General features: G+C 38.1%; 1 protein-coding gene across 6 annotated transcripts in view; it reads right to left on the bottom strand.

Moving 5' to 3' along the window:
- Positions 1-16,624, bottom strand: part of NME7 (NME/NM23 family member 7) — a 257,565-nt gene that overhangs the window by 129,929 nt on the left and 111,012 nt on the right. For all 6 annotated transcript variants that reach the window (XR_007923829.2, XM_008264107.4, XM_002715560.5 and 3 more), the window contains exons 8-9: positions 8,336-8,400; positions 6,029-6,097 (exon numbers count right to left, since the gene is read on the bottom strand). Coding sequence is in view for 5 of the 6 variants with exons in the window: in XM_008264107.4 (XP_008262329.1) it covers positions 6,029-6,097; positions 8,336-8,400 (134 nt within the window). In the remaining variant the exon portion in view is untranslated. The remainder of the gene's footprint in view (positions 1-6,028; positions 6,098-8,335; positions 8,401-16,624) is intronic.

The following is a 16,624-nucleotide window of genomic DNA, read 5'->3' as shown; positions in this document are numbered from 1 at the left end:
GGAAACAGGAATAAAGAAAAGTGCCTATCAGTCAGTGTGTCTTGAATACTCAATAAATCTTCTTTTCTTCCTCTGGAAAGAATACTTGAGAAAATATTTCATTATGAGAAGTGAAAACAAATACAGAGACTGAAGTAGACGGCCAGAATATACGAAGTCAACCAAAGAACCAAGGAACCAAGGTATCAACAGTTGAGTGCGACTACAGGAAAATAAAGAGATGAGGCCCAATCGTGTAGGGCCATGTAGGTCATTTTGATCACTTTGGGGACTTATGATATACAACACCAAAACAAAATAATTTATTACAGAATATACTCAAATATTAACCCAAACTCAGTTGCTTTACCTAATAGAAATGACAGAAGTTAAAATACAAGAGAAAGGACTTCATTAATTAATATGGTACACATAATCCTGCCATTATAATCCCCAAACTCATCCCATGAAGACACTTCACTATTTCACAAATGTCACTGTAGTATTTTTAAAATAGATAATTGTGAGTTTGATTTTCTACCTGATGATATTAAAGTACTATATATATTTGCATGTGTGTGCATATATATATGTGTGTATATATATATATATCTCAAGAGTAAAGTTTTCCGTAGGAGTAGATGGCATGTGAACACATTTTTCAGAGAGGGGTCAATTTTGTCTGCCTCTTTTCCTGCCTCCTTCCCTCTCTCTCTCTTCCCCCCCCCCCGCCTTCCTTCTTTCACTCTTTCCTTGTATTTCCCTTTGCCTCTTATTATTCACTCTATGTTGATAAAAGATAGTGTTAAAAATATAGACACATAACTGCTCAAAATACACAAAACTGAAAAAAAAAAAGAAAACTGAAAACTTCATCAAAATATAATGTGTTCTTTAAAAACCTGAGAATTTTTAAGTAGCTTTTAATAAAGTAACAAATTTTATAAAAGAACCTCTCTGTTTCTTTTACAGTTCTTTGACCACCGTCTGTGTCTGTGGGTAGTTATTTGTGGAATAGCTTGATTTAATGTCTATCCTCCATAGAAAATAAACTATGAATGCAGGTGGTACACTTTTTTGTTCATCCTGCATTGTTTGGTGTGTAGTAGATACTTAATGTATGTGTGATGAATTAATGAATCATAACACCATGAAGTAGAAATGACCACTTTTTATGACTATAAATGTAGATATAAGAAATACAAGTATAAATGATCAACACAGAATCCATTAGCACAGAATGTCACAAAATGTTAATAAATTAATAATAGCCTCCGATATTTACTGAATACTCTCAACAATACATGAAACTACTTTATATGACTCATTTCATCTAATTCCCACAACAAACTCACAACATAAGTAATAGCATTGCTCCCATTTTATAGATGAGTTAATCAAGGCTTAATGACCATACAAGGATTCAGTGTTTGAATTAAGCATTTGACCTCATGGTGAATTGAGTTTAGCAAGTTGCAATGAATTTTGCAAGATATGGAAAATCTATAGCTTGAAGCAAGCAACATGTGAAAACCTTTAGGCTTTCAAACAACATCTGGTACAACAATGTCAGTGATTCTGTAATTGTTTCTATAGACTCTACACTTACAAATACACAGAATATATATTCTATACTATATGTTCTACATTTAAGAGGATTATTTCATAACTCTATGCCAATATAATTTAAATTCAGAATGAAATAGAACCAGCAATATGACTTTTCCTTTAAAAACATGAGAGATTAAATACCACTCATGAGAGCATCATTTACTTCAACAGAATATTAGTGTGATAAAAACATTCCTAGTTACGTCTGGGGAAATCTTTCAAGCAGCCATCTTTTTATTAGCTAAAATGTTATATAAACATAGCAATGGCAAAAAAATACCTAGATATTGATATGCTATGGTTTATATATTCCACGCATTCTTTTATTAACCATAAAAATACTGATTTGATATATTTTAAGCTTGATCAGCTTTTTTAAGCTGAATAATTAATCATAAAGATTATTCACAAAATAATTATTTATGTGATGTAGTTTTTTCTTCCCAAACACCCATTCTTCTTCTAGGTAGACCTTTTTATAAGGACTGCAAAATTTAAATAGTTAAGTATACTGAATATACTGAATATCCTACTGAACCGGTATGCAAAGGAAAATTTATCAACACCATTTCTGTGCTATCCCAATACTACACATTGCTACTATCACCAAAAGTACTGATTTTAGAGGGAAAGTGATATACTCACTCACTATGCTATTATTTTACCACTAGAATCCCAAGATCAAAAAGTTCTAAGAGTAAGCATATATTAGATAAGCAGAAAATGCATATATGGTATTTTAAAGTACAATATAGCAGACGTAAATGTCATAGATGGATTGCCTTTTAAAAGCTGCTTTCCAAAGGGAAATATGGTATACCTCAAGCATAGAACTAAAACATGAGTGCTATCAACTACTATTTCAAAGAAATTTAAATCATTTATCTGAGAGGCAGAAAGAAACACAGAGAGAATTCCCTAGCTGCTCTTTCTCTCCTAAAATGCCCCCATGACAGGGGATGGGCCAAGGCTGAAGCCAGTGGCCTAGGACTCAATCCAGGTCTCTCCCATGAAATCCAATTACTCAAGCCATTAGCACTGTTTCAGAGTCTGCACAGGCTGGAAGCTGGGGGGCAAGAGTCAGAGCCAGGAATCAAACCCAGGTACTCTGATAGGGAACACAGGCATCTTAACTTCTACACTAAATATTCCTCAACCAACCCCTCCTTGCTTTTTTTTTAACCAAATTTATTAATTTTTAAAATTTTTTTTTAATTTTTTTGACAGGGAGAGTGGACAGTGAGAGAGAGAGACAGAGAGAAAGATCTTCCTTTTTGCCATTGGTTCACCCCCCAACGGCCACTACGGCCGGTGTACTGCGCTGATCCGAAGCCAGGAGCCATGTGCTTCTCCTGGTCTCCCATGGGGTGCAGGGACCAAGCACTTGGGCCATCCTCCACTGCACTCCCTGGCCACAGCAGAGAGCTGGCCTGGAAGAGGGGCAACCAGGACAGAATCCGGCACCCCGACCGGAACTAGAACCCGGTGTGCCGGCGCCGCAGGCGGAGAATTAGCCTATTGAGCTATGGTGGCGCTGGCATCATTACTTTATTATATTATATATGAATATTTGTATAACTGAAGATCAAGGGTGCTATGGCTTGTGTCTCCATGAATTTCTCTTATAGACAATAACATTATATAATGTGAAGTAAAGAAGGTCATTGTACTTAACCATATTTTTCAAGAGACATATTGAAGCAATAAATTAAGGAAAATAAATAAAAGCAACAAAAATGGAAAACAGGCCGGCACCACGGCTCAATAGGCTAATCCTCCGCCTTGCGGCGCTGGCACACGGGGTTCTAGTCCTGGTGGGGGCATCGGATTCTGTCCTGGTTGCCCCTCTTCCAGGCCAGCTCTCTGCTGTGGCCCGGGAGTGCAGTGGAGGATGGCCCAAGTGCTTGGGCCCTGCACCCCATGGGAGACCAGGAGAAGCACCTGGCTCCTGCCTTCAGATCAGTGTGGTGCGCCGGCCCCAACGCGCCAGCCGCGGCGGCCATTGGAGGGTGAACCAACGGCAAAGGAAGACCTTTCTCTTTGTCTCTCTCTCTCTCCCTGTCCACTCTGCCTGTAAAAAAAAAAATTATCATTGATTGAAGAAATGACATAAAAATAAGCGCACACCGTAAAATCTCTTCCATTTCAGAAAAGATGGATAATACTAAAACGAAGAAGCTGATAACTGAAAGCTTTGATAAACTACCACAAAGGGAAAAGCACGCTGGTCCTTCTTAAAAAAGAGTGGAGAGTGAAGTAGTATCAATACGCAAGACTCAAAAGAAAATATTTCATAATCAGCTATTGCTATGTATGAATAAATAAGACAAAGGCCCAGGTCAGGTTAAAAGGAAAAGGTACAGAAAAGCAAGGCGTGGAGAAAACTAATCTCATTGTCATGAATAGCAAACTTTACTCAAAGAGAAAGGCCAAAACTCCCTGGAAAACAACATGGGTGCTACGCAGTGTGCTGCCAAGAACATATCCGAGAAAATCTGAAAGAGGAGGGAAAGGAAACTAACTTCTAATAAATATCTGCTATGTGCTAAGGAACAAAACTGGGTTGCTCAATGTAGTCATTTGTTTTCATGAATGAATTTCATCATCCTTTGAACAATTTACTTTCATCACTGTTTCTTCAAACTCAGTCACAGTTTCAGTTGGTTCAGATGCATTTATGTTACTAATGCGGGTATTAAGTTTTGTTGATGAGTTAAACTATAATGTGAAGAATTATTTGCATTTCTTCTTAAAGATTTATTTATTCATTTGAAGGGCAGACTTAGTGAGAGAGGTGGCCAGGGGAGCACTTCTGCCTGCTGTTTCACTACCCAAATAGCCACAATAGCCAGGGTTCAGCCAGGCCGAAGCCAGGAGCCTGGAACTCCATCTGAGCCTCACACGTGGGTGGTAGGAGCCCAAGCATTCAGGTCATCTTCCGCTGCTCCCCCAGGTGTGTTAGTAGGGAGCTGGATTGGAAGTGGAGCAGCCAGGACGCAAACAGGGGCTCATGTGAGATGCCAGCATCACAGATAATGGCTTAACACACTGTGCCCCAAGGCTGGCCTTAAAAGTATTTTCTTTAAAACTTTTATTTATTTGAAAGGCAGAGTTACAGGTTACAGAGAGGTGGGGAGAGAAATAGAGGTATCTTCCAGCTACCGGTTCACTCCCCAAGTAGTGGCAACAGTTAGGGCTAGGCTAGGAAGCCAGGAAGCTGGGATTCAAGAGCTTCTCCTGGGTTTTCCATGTAGGTATAGGTGCAGGGGCCCAAGCATTTGGGCCATCCTTCACTGCTTTCCCAGGCACATTAGCATGGAGCTGGATTGTAAGTGGAGCATCCATGACTAGAACCAGCATTATTGCAGGTGGTGGCTTTACCCTCTATACCACAACACTGGCCCCAACAATTTGATTTTTACTTGCTAAAGCATTTTGGACAGTTTTCCACTTTGAGGATATTAAACACTTCATAGAAGACAAGGTTTGTTTTGTCATTGATGATGTTTTTAAAAATTTTCTTGTATATTTTTTGTTTCATAAAGGAAATGATGTCATATCTTCCACAAGCAGTCAGGTGTAAGAATGCACCAGAGGCTGGATTTAATCACCTGGCCACCTGCAGAAGGAATATTTTAAGGAATACTTTCAGATTATAAATTAAATTGAGATCATCCAGATTTGAGATACAATAACCACCCTCCCCACACCCCCCAAATCCATTTCCAAGACTTCCAGTGGACGCCTGATCCTGAGGCTAGTACTGATCCCTATATATACTATGATTTTGCCTATGTAAATCTATGATAAAATTTAATTTATAAATTAGGAATACCAAGAGATTTAAAACAACTACAAATAAAATAGAATAATTCTAAGAATATATTCTTACAGAATTTTTTTTATTTTGACAGGCAGAGTGGACAGTGAGAGAGAGAGACAGAGAGAAAGGTCTTCCCTTTTTACCATTGATTCGCCCTCCAATGGCCGCCGCGGCTGGCGCGCTGTGGCCAGCGCACCGCACTGATCCGATGGCAGGAGCCAGGTGCTTCTCCTGATCTCCCGTGGGGTACAGGGCCCAAGCACTTGGGCCATCCTCCACTGCACTTCCGGGCCACAGCAGAGAGCTGGCCTGGAAGAGGGGCAACTGGGACAGAATCCGGCGCCCCGACCTGGACTAGAACCCGATGTGCCAGCGCCACAAGGTGGAGGATTAGCCTATTGAGCCATGGCGCCGGCCTAGAATATATTCTTACAGAATTTTTAAAAATCTGTGAATGTGGTCTCTCTCTTTTTCATCAAGAAAAATATTAATATTTTCAGACCACAGTTGATGTTGGGTGACTGAAATTGTAGAAAATGAAACTGCAGATAAAGGAGGGCCACTGTACACATAATGTTTTTAGTACCAACGCTTTATATTTACCTCGATACTTACATTATACTCAGACACTACTCCTTTATAAACTTCATAGAATTCTTCAACATTAACCCGGTCCATATTGAACTATATTAAAAAACAGAAGAAAACCATAAGCCAGTGAAGAAAGAAAAATAAATGAGTCACATTTAGCATTCCACATTTATGGCCTGAAAGATATATATATATATCATATTTGATATTATAAAATGTTATTTTTCATCTATTTGAACAGCAGAGTGACAAAGGGAGGGAGATAAAAAGAGTGGAGAGAAAGAGAGAGAGAGAGTGAGGAGTGAGAGAGAGAGAGAGAGAGAGAGAGAGAGAGAATCTTCCATTGTCTGGTTCACTTTCCCAAATGCCTACAATAGCCAGGGCTGGGCCAGGCCAAAACCAAGAAGCAGGAATGCCAACCAGGTCGTCCATGTGGGTGGCAGGGGTCCAAGCACTGAAGCCATTATCTGCTGCCTCCCAGGATGCAGTAACAGGAAGAGGATCTCAAGTTGAGTAGCCAGGACTCCAACGTGAATAGATGTAGGTGTCCTAAGAAATAGCTAACCTACCACTGCCACAATATCCACCCCAATATGTTCTTCACTTTCAAATGCAAGCCTTGCATAAATTACTCTTTGCAAAAAAGTGTTACTAAAGATTGGATCATCTATAATAACAATGATAACAATTACTGAGTACGTAAGGTGTCAAACATTGTTTTAGGTTTCATATATGCATTACCACATTTACTCCTCACAACAATCCTATGGCATAGGTAGTATTAACAACCCCAGTTTTAAGAGGCTACTAGACTCGAGGCCGGTACCGTGGCTCACTTGGTTAATCCTCCACCAGCGGCGCTGGCATCCCACATGGGCACCGGGTTCTAGTTCTGGTTGCTCCTCTTCTAGTCCAGTTCTCTGCTGTGGCCCAGGAGGGCAGTGGAGGATGGCCCAAGTGCTTGCGCCCCTGCACCCACATGGGAGACCAAGAGGAAGCACCTGGCTCCTGGCTTCAGATCAGCACAGCGCTGGCCGCACTGGCCGTGGCAGCCATTTGGGAAGTGAACCAATGGAAGGAAGACCTTTCTCTCTGTCTCTCTCTCACTGTCTGTAACTCTACCCATCAAATAAATTAAAAAAAATTTAAAAAGAGGCTACTAGACTCAGAGAGAGGATGTAAACTTTCCAAATTGGCATTTGAATTCAAGCAGTCTGACCCATGTATCATAACCTTACTCACTACACCACATCTCAATAATAAAACCTTACTTTTGATTCATATGCATTGTAATGTTTGGTGGTAGAAGAAATAAATACGACTAAAGATAAATGGCTCAGATTTTATAAAGGGAGTAAAAATAATACCACCCCTCCCCCAAGCATTTAGAAAAAAATTCCTAGATTTGTTTTTAATGAAACACTTGTACAAGTCATCTGGACTTCTGACTACTACTCTTCAACAAGAATTGTAAGAGTAAGCTTACTTATTCTTATCAAGGCTATATTTGAATCTAGTTAGAAATTTTAAAAAGCTACATTAAGTTGTAGGTTCTCAAAAACTAAAATATTTATTTTTGTAAAATAGTCTCAGAAAATTCAATTTTATTTTCTCCCTATTGTCACCAAGATTGATGAACAAGGAGAATTTCAGCCTACAAAGATAACAATTCAAGTTGGGAGAATTTGTCTTCATAGGCAACACTATTGCTCAAATTATAAGCAGGAAATCCTATTTGATTTCAGTGTTTTATACTACTATCACATTATTTTTATTATTCATGCAACCAACTGATAATAAAAAGATATAAGTTATTAAATGCTTAGGAATTTGAGCTAGAAACTTCGTAAGAAATTATATGTGGTTACTTAATTTAGTCTGCAAAATAACCTAATTAGGAAACAATAATATTCTCATTGTTTAGATGAGAAAACTGAAAATAAGGATGTTTGACATCAGCCAAAGTCACATGCCTAGAAAGTAGTAAGCTCCAGATACAGAACTAGGTTTTTCTGACTCCAAAATAAATGATTGTGGAGCCCATAAGCTCTCCATTACCCCTAAAGGGTCAGATATACCAACTAGTTAAGTAAAATAAGCTAGGCACAGCAAGACAAATTCCACATTCTCACTCGTATGTAGAAAAAGATATATGAATAAAACCATTTCAAAGACATTTAATGATAAAAATGTTATTGAGTTCACTAAATATGTTTTTCATTTTTAATGAGTTGAATCCATGAGTACACATAGAACATTTAATATAAAACATTTAAGAGTTTATTAAAAAATAATTCCTCAATACATTATGGCTTATTGCAAACTGCCTACCATCTGCATGGCTGAGATTTCAAATCCTGCATCTCGAATAGCCATCAGGATCTTTCCCAGGAGTCCTGAAAATGAAGAACAAATGATTGCAAAAATATAAATTTTTAAAGTATTTTAGTTTCTTAGAAATGTAAATTTTCCACATCAAACTACCATCCTTATCCTCCATGTGAAGAAAATATACATTCTTGCCAGAGAAAGTAAATCCTTAATACTGAGCAATACATTTAATCATTTGATTCCCTCAGTAAGTGCTTCAAGAAAATCAACAATGGTCCTGAGGATTAGGTAAAAACCGTTTAAGATATTATTTTGCCTTCAAATCTCTAAAAGTATAGTGATGTAGAGAATATAAAAATCAAACAACTTAAAATTAACATTATAAAACACTGAAACATCAAAGTACTAGATACAGAAAAAAAACAAAGAGCATTTCAGAGAAGTAGAAAAGTCAAATTAAAACTGAAAAGATAGGCGGAACCTTCCATGGGAAATGAAAGACGAATGGTCACTAGAGGTTGTAAACATTTAGACTTATATATGGACAGGAGAGAAGGAACACATCCGAAAAAGGAGCATGCTCACTTGACAGTAGGAGAGCAGAAAAGGAAAATAAAATTGAAAAGGAAAAGAGATTGAAACCAAATTAACGAAGGCCTTGGATATCAACATGAGGAATTTGGCCATTATCCCACAGATGAGTGATCTTTATTACAAATTTTATAGCTTTGGAGGTAGAGGACCAAATCTGAGATTCTATTTGTTTGCAATAAAAATTCCAAGTTTCTTTTTTCAAGTCAGCTAAAACTTTCTCTGCCTCTATCTTAGACACACCCACCCACCCACACACATACACACACATACACACAAACTCCATATGCTGTATTATCTGGATGCTCATCTAGTAACCCTAAATCACCAAGTAGTATTATTGCCTGAACGTACATTTTCATTTATTATCTTACTAGAGCCAAGTATGACTATTTTAATTGTGGCAGGCTGAAGATTGAGAAAAAGACAGAATTGGATCTATTTCTCAGATTGTACATTTGTACCAAATGAAGGTCAAATGATGTCACAGCATGCTTCAGTAGCAAATGTTTCTCAAGCGTTTCAAAGCAGAAAGTGGTGGGCTACTTGATTCATCAGAGTAGTACAGGCCCACACATAACTCCCTTTGTACCATATTTAGCTGGGCTTGATTTTATAGAACAACATCCTTTTTCAAATTAATGCTATTATGCAGCCACTTTGGAAGACAATATGGAGATACATTAGAAACCTGAATACAGACCTACCATATGGTCCAGCCATACCACTCCTGGAAATTTTCCCATACCAAAAGAAATCAGCTTATGAAAGAGTTATCTGTACCCCAAGTGCTTAGGCCCCTGCTCCTCCGTGGGAGATCCCAAAGAAGCTCCTCACTCCTGGCTTCCAATAAGCCCAGCTCCAGCTGTTGCAGCTATTTGGGGAGTCAGTCAGTGGATGTAAGACTTTGCTGTCTCTCCCTCTCTCTGTCTGTAATTCTACCTCTCAAATAAATAAGTAAATTTTTTTTTAAAAAAAGAGTCCATGAAAATTATTTTTCTTCAAAAGGGAAACATTTCTGGAGAAAGGGAGGCACTGAAAATATTGGGCAGCATAATGCAAAATAAAAGTAGTATTGTAGTAAAATTACTAATGTAATAATGTTAGACAATGTGATCTGAAGAAAAGAATATGAATAAAAAGAATAGCAAAGGCTTTTGAAATTGTCTTGCACAATAATTGGAAACAATTCAAACATTATATCACAAAATATTTTGTTGTAGTTTGTGCACCAAGGAAATAATGAATATAAAGTATTTCTAAACAAGAAGTGACACACTGGATACCATGGGCAAAAGAAAAAGATGACACCACAATTTTGAGTCCAAGTGACTAGAAGAGTGATAGTATACCTTTAAGAAGAAAACAAATAATGAAGTTACATTAGTACAGGGAAAAAAGAAGTATTGCGGACATACAAAGATATACTACGCTGTGAAGAATGTACTGCATATAAAAAGTAGAAAATTGGCATTTGAGGTGACAGCATACCTACTGGCTGAATGAATGGAACAAACTGCCTTTACAAGATTGGTAATACATAATTTCATTCCAATAGATCAAGTTAGAGAGATACAATGAGGACTTCAGAGAAGTTGGAGCTGAAATGATAATGGATGACACATTGAATATAGGGAATAACAATCTCAATGACTCCAGACTTCTCAGTAGAAACAATGGAAGTCAATGGACAATTGGTATTTTTAATGTGCTCTAAAAATATACAAAACCATCAACTTGAAATTCTATATCAACACAAAATTCTTCAAGAAAACAGAAATTCTCTCTTTCCCTCTCTATTTCTCTCTGTCTAAAATTCTCATTTTTTAAAAAGAATGGTGGTAAAATAAAATCATTTTCAGACAAAATAAAACTAAAACAATTTGTTACCAGCAAACCTGTACTACAAAAGATGCTGAAGGAGACTAGTCAGCTTTAGGGAAGTAAAATATGATGGAAACAACCGGGCCCGGCCCAGGCTGTTGTAGTCATTTGGGGAGTGAACCAGAGGATGGCTGGTCTAGGCTGAAGCTACGAACCAGGAACTCCAAATGGGTCTCCCATGTGGGTGAAAGGAACTCAAGTATTTGAGCCATCATCTGCTGCCTCCCAGGACTCACTAGCAGGGAGTTGGATGAGAAAAGGAGGAGCAGGGACTTGAATCTGTACTCAGATATGGGATACTGATGTCCCAAATATCAGCTTTTCTAGCTGTGCCCCAACGCTTGCTCAAAAGTGTTTCCATCTTACGGAATAATAGGGTGGAAGGGAAATGAGACAGAATAGAAGGTAGAAGATGTGGCAGCAGCCATGATAAAAGGACTTATGGATGATATCCCCAAGCTTGGATTTTATCCTATAGAACAGAAATTCTTTAGATTTTTGATCTCATAGACCCTTTCAGCTTAGAAATTATCGAAGACTCTAAAGAAATTTTATTTATGCAGGTTACAACTCTTCATTTATTTATTATAAAATTTATTTATTATAAAAATTTTAAAAGATTCTAAAGATTATTTATTTGCAAGGCAGTTATACAGAGGAAGAGATGGAAAGAGAGAGAGAGAGAATCTTCCACGTGCTGGTTCACTCCCCAAACAGTTGCAACGGCTGGGGCTGGATCAGGCAGAAACCAGGATTCTGGAACTCCATCTGGGCCTCCAACATGGGTGCAAATGCCCAAGCACTTGGATCATCTTTCACTGCTTTCCCAGGTGCATTAGCAGGGAGCTGGATCAGAAGTGGAGCAGCTGGGACTTGAATCAGCACCCAAATGGGATACTGGCATCACATGTGGTGGCTTAATCTGCTATGCCACAATGCTGCCCCACCAAAGATTTTAAAATATATATGTTAATTTCAATACAACAAAATCCTTTTTAGTCTTTTTTTTTAAATATTTATTTACTTATTTGAAAGTCAGAGTTACACAGAGAGAAAAGGAGAGGCAGAGAGAGGTCTTCCACCCACTGGTTCACTCCCCAATTGGCTGCAACATCGGAGCTGCACCGATCCAAAGCAAGGAGCCAGGAGCTTCTTCTGGGTCTCCCACGTGGGTGCAGGGGTCCAAGGACTTGGGCCATCTTCTAATGCTTTCCCAGGCCACAGCAGAGACCTGGATTGGAAGAGGAGCAGCCAGGACTCAAACTGGCGCCCATACGGGATGCTGGCGCTGCAGGCGGCGGCTTTACCCATTACACCACAGCACAGGCCCCCAAAAATCCTTTATGTTCTAACATAAATAGTTTTTGAGAAAAAAGAACTATACTCTTAAAATAAATTTGTTAGGAGCCACTGTCTTACATTTAAAAACTCTCTTTAATGTCCAATTTAACAGAAGGCAGCTGGACTCACATCTACTTCTGATTCCAATCTGCTTCATCTGTTTGGTGCCACTGCCTTGATTCATGCTAAGGCAGCAGCAGTTTTATCTATCATTGTTTTTGCACCATCAGTACAAATTTCAGCACATTCAAATAAACAAATAATCTCATAGTATTATTATGAGAGCAGTTTTGATGTCACAGACCCCTCAAAGGGTTTTATTGATAATAAACTTTAAATGATTACATATGTAAACTGATCTATGAAAGCAGTTAATCTCTATGCATTACTCAACACAAAAAGAGATCTATAATCTAAATTATGAAAAAATTATACAGAAATTTCAAAATACTTTTGCACCAAAATAAACGTATCTTTTAATCCCATTTTTCCCATGAGTTTTTTGAAGCACTGTTATAGTATTAAATCTAAGATCACACTAAACTATGCCATGTGTGTTGAATAAATCATCTGAACACATTAATTCTATTGACAGATTAACTGAGTAAAATTGCCATCCTGTCAAGAAAAGTCAGGTAAAAGCCAAGTTCCTATTTATTTAGGTTATGTGCCATTACTGCACCCCTAACTGCTACTTCACCTGTTAACTGTCCAAGGATATTGCTGTTTTTATATTCAGTTGGTTATTGTGGAGGTAGGATAGAGAAGCATTTAAGAAACTGCTCTGAATTTAACAGTTTAAAACAACTAACTATTGATAAACACATATGTCCTACTCTGTGCTCCAGATACAAAATGTTCAGGTGACTGAACAAATGGCCATAACTATGTAAATGAAGCACATATAGAGAGCAAAAAAGGAAGGATAAAATTCCACCCCATGCAACAAAGCTTAGGGTCAAATGAAGCACTCTGTATTATTTGGCTGGTGTTTGTACAGTTAATTTGTTTTATAATAGTTTGCTTCTAACTCTATGAATGCTACCTGTTAAGTTTTCTGAATGTCAGATCACCTCCTCTCTATCTTCACTCCCAGAGACTTACTTCATATCCTTGGGTTGTTGAAAAGCCTCTTTATAAATGCCTCCCAATATTCAATCATACACAGTACCAGGCATCTATTACTGTCCTTGCAAATGCTTGTTCTTCTGGAATAAGCATCAATGGCTCCTTTAGGAAAACACTTGGTTAACCTTAAAACCATTGCCTCAGTGAGTGGTCAAGAGATGGGCACCAGACCTAGCCAGGGACAATCGAAGTATTCTGCTTTCCAAGTCAAAGCAATTTTCCTAGGAATGGGTCCATAACTGGCACAAAGCAATCACAGTCCTTTTTTGGAATCTTTTTTAGTTGGAAGCAGGGATAAAAAGCATCTTTCCATTCTTTTCACAAATGCATGAGCTCTGTATTGTTGTTAGTACTCCCTTTCCCAAGGTCCCAGGAAAAACAGATTTAAGAGCATGAAGCTGACAGCCAAGAGAAGCAATGATGCAGAGAGAAAAGCAGAGAGAATAGATATCCAAGTCTCTGTTGAGAGTTCTCCCTAAGGCTAGCATGAGCCCTGTCCTTCTTCCAGCAGGCCAATTAAATGAGACAGTATGAGAATTCAAGTTGGGATTCTATTGCTTGCAGTAAAAGATGACATCATTAAGTCACATGATCCATATAGGGAGTGAGATACTGCATCCTGATAACAAAAAGCTGAAGTATGAAAGGTGGAAGAATAATACATACTGGAGAGCTGTGATAGTCTGGTGCCTGCTGATCCTGATAAAATTATAAAGAGCAACAAATATATACAACAGAAAAAAAATCATATGCATAGCCAAATGATCAAAAAATTAGATGATACTTCCCTCTGCATAAAGTTAATAAAATGAATATAGTTAAAGAATTTCAGATAAGAAACTGACAGAAACATATGACAGAAACAAATTCAAACAGTAATTTTAGAAATAGCAGGCTTAATCATTCCAATAAAAACAGGCTTCCATCCAATAAAGGAAACATAGGAGGAAAGTACTTGAACAACAAAGGCAGTGTAATGTTAACCGGTATCAATAAGATAAAAGGAACAGCAAAAGCTTTTCCATAATTTAGAGTAGATAACATGGTTTGGACCACTTGGAAGAAAACAGACTGGCATCAGGGTTATAAGATCTAGGACAGGTACAGAGGTGCTACTTAAGATAAAAATAATGTTATAACATTAGGGGGAAAAATCACACAGGAATGCAAAGGAAATGTGTATCTTTTGAAAAGGGCTTACTAAATGAAAAGGTTTTCTTTATGCTTCCAATATAACTTAGGAAACATGATACTATGAAACAACAGGTAAATAAAAAAAATAAAAAAAGATCACTGATGAAGATGGGCAAACAAACTGAATTAAAAAAATGAAAAAATTGTAGAAGAGGCCCCTGTCTAAATTCAAGATGCTGTAACATTATAAATTAAAGATGAAATATGTTTGTAACCATTCCAATGACGTGGCAGGATTTTCCAAGCAGAGAATACAGACATACTATTTATACATTATTTACACATGATTAAAGATTAATTCAGTAGTTAGGATTCAAGGTATATTAAACGCCAAAGAAAATTACACTATCCATGGTTGTATAAGTTGTATAAGTTGTACGTGTCCTTGTCTATCGTGTATCTGCTGCTAGAGCCAAGGTTTACAAAGTTCACTTTTTGTGGGGCAGGCATTTGGGGCAGTGGTTAAGACAGCACTTGGTATGGCTGCATCCCATATTGGAGTACCTGGGTTCAAGTCCTGGCTCTGTTCCCTCTCTAGCTTCTTAGTAATGTACACTCCAGGGGACAGCAGGTGATGGATCAAGTTCCTAGGTCCATAACCCCTACCTGCATTAAGTTCTATGCTCCTGGCTTTGGCCTGGCTCAGCTCTGGCTGTTGTGAGCATGTGGGGGAGTAAATCAGTAGACAAAAGGTCTCTGTCTGTCTCTGGCTTTCTCTTTCCATCTGTGTTTTCAAGAAAGAAAACAGTTTTTTTAAGTTCACCTTATTTTTGTGTTAGAATTTAATTAAACTTTAGGGGGAAAAAAGCAACACAATGTATTATTTGTTCAGGTAGTTGAGGTTTACAAAAGACTTCCAGGGTTCTAATTCTAGGTCCACCACTGTCCTAAAGGACAGCAAATTGTTTAACCTCCCTATGGACACCATATCTCTTCTCATATGTAAAAGGGGATAATCTCTACCTCCAGGGTTGTTACTAAGTCCCTATATGTAAAATACTTCATGTAGCCAGTGGTGCATAATAGCACTATTTAAGTATATGTTAGCAGTTGTAGAGTAGTCCTAGGGCCAATAGCAGTCATGAAAGTTAGGTAGGTGGACAATGAAAGTACAATATAAATTTGTAAAAGTAGAATAATCTCCATCTCATTTAATGAAAATAGCAGTAGTCGATATCAAAACAAAACAAAACAAAAGGTGGTAAACATTATACACCAATAACTCCTATGAGTGACAGACACAAAATTCTTAACAAAATATTAGCGAACAGAATTCAGCAATACATGAAGAGAATTATACACCTTAACAAAGCGGGGTTTATTTCAGGGATGCAAGTCTGGTGCATTCTTCCAAGAATCAATCAAGAGTATGCATTGTATTTGTATATATATGATCACATCAATTTTGAAGAAAAAACACTTGAAAAGGATACATATATTTGATTTAAAAATGTCACAAACAGGAGTAGAGGGAATTGCCTCATCTTGATAAAGAGCACCTACAAAAAACTATAGTCAACAATACATCTAACGGTAAAAGACATATGCTTTCCAAGTAAGATAGTGAAGTAGGAAAAAAAGGTCCATTCTCATCATTCTTACCAATATGGTGCTGTAAGTTTAAGCTAATGAAATAAGGCAAGGTGAAATAATAGGCACATAGTTCAGAAAGAATGACCTATAACTGTCTTTTCATATGACATGATTATAGAAAACAAAAATAAACAGAATTAAATTTTAGATTTAGTTAATCGATATCAGCAAGGTTGAAGGATACAAGGTAAAGACACAAAAATGAATTGTACTGGCCGGCGCCGTGGCTCAATAGGCTAATCCTCCACCTTGCGGCGCCGGCACACCGGGTTCTAGTCCCGGTTGGGGCGCCGGATTCTGTCCCGGTTGCCCCTCTTCCAGGCCAGCTCTCTGCTATGGCCAGGGAGTGCAGTGGAGGATGGCCCAGGTGCTTGGGCCCTGCACCCCATGGGAGACCAGGAAAAGCACCTGGATCCTGGCTCCTGCCATCGGATCAGCGCGGTGCGCCGGCTGCAGCAGCGGCCATTGGAGGGTGAACCAACGGCAAAGGAAGACCTTTCTCTCTCTGTCTCTCTCTCTGTCCACTCTGCCTGTCAAAAATAAAAAAAAATAAAAAAA

This window comes from Oryctolagus cuniculus, chromosome 7 (genome assembly GCF_964237555.1).
Source record: "Oryctolagus cuniculus chromosome 7, mOryCun1.1, whole genome shotgun sequence".
Taxonomy (NCBI): domain Eukaryota; kingdom Metazoa; phylum Chordata; class Mammalia; order Lagomorpha; family Leporidae; genus Oryctolagus; species Oryctolagus cuniculus.
The sequence above is the reverse complement of the archived record's forward strand: the minus strand, read 5'-3'. Positions and strand labels throughout refer to the sequence as shown.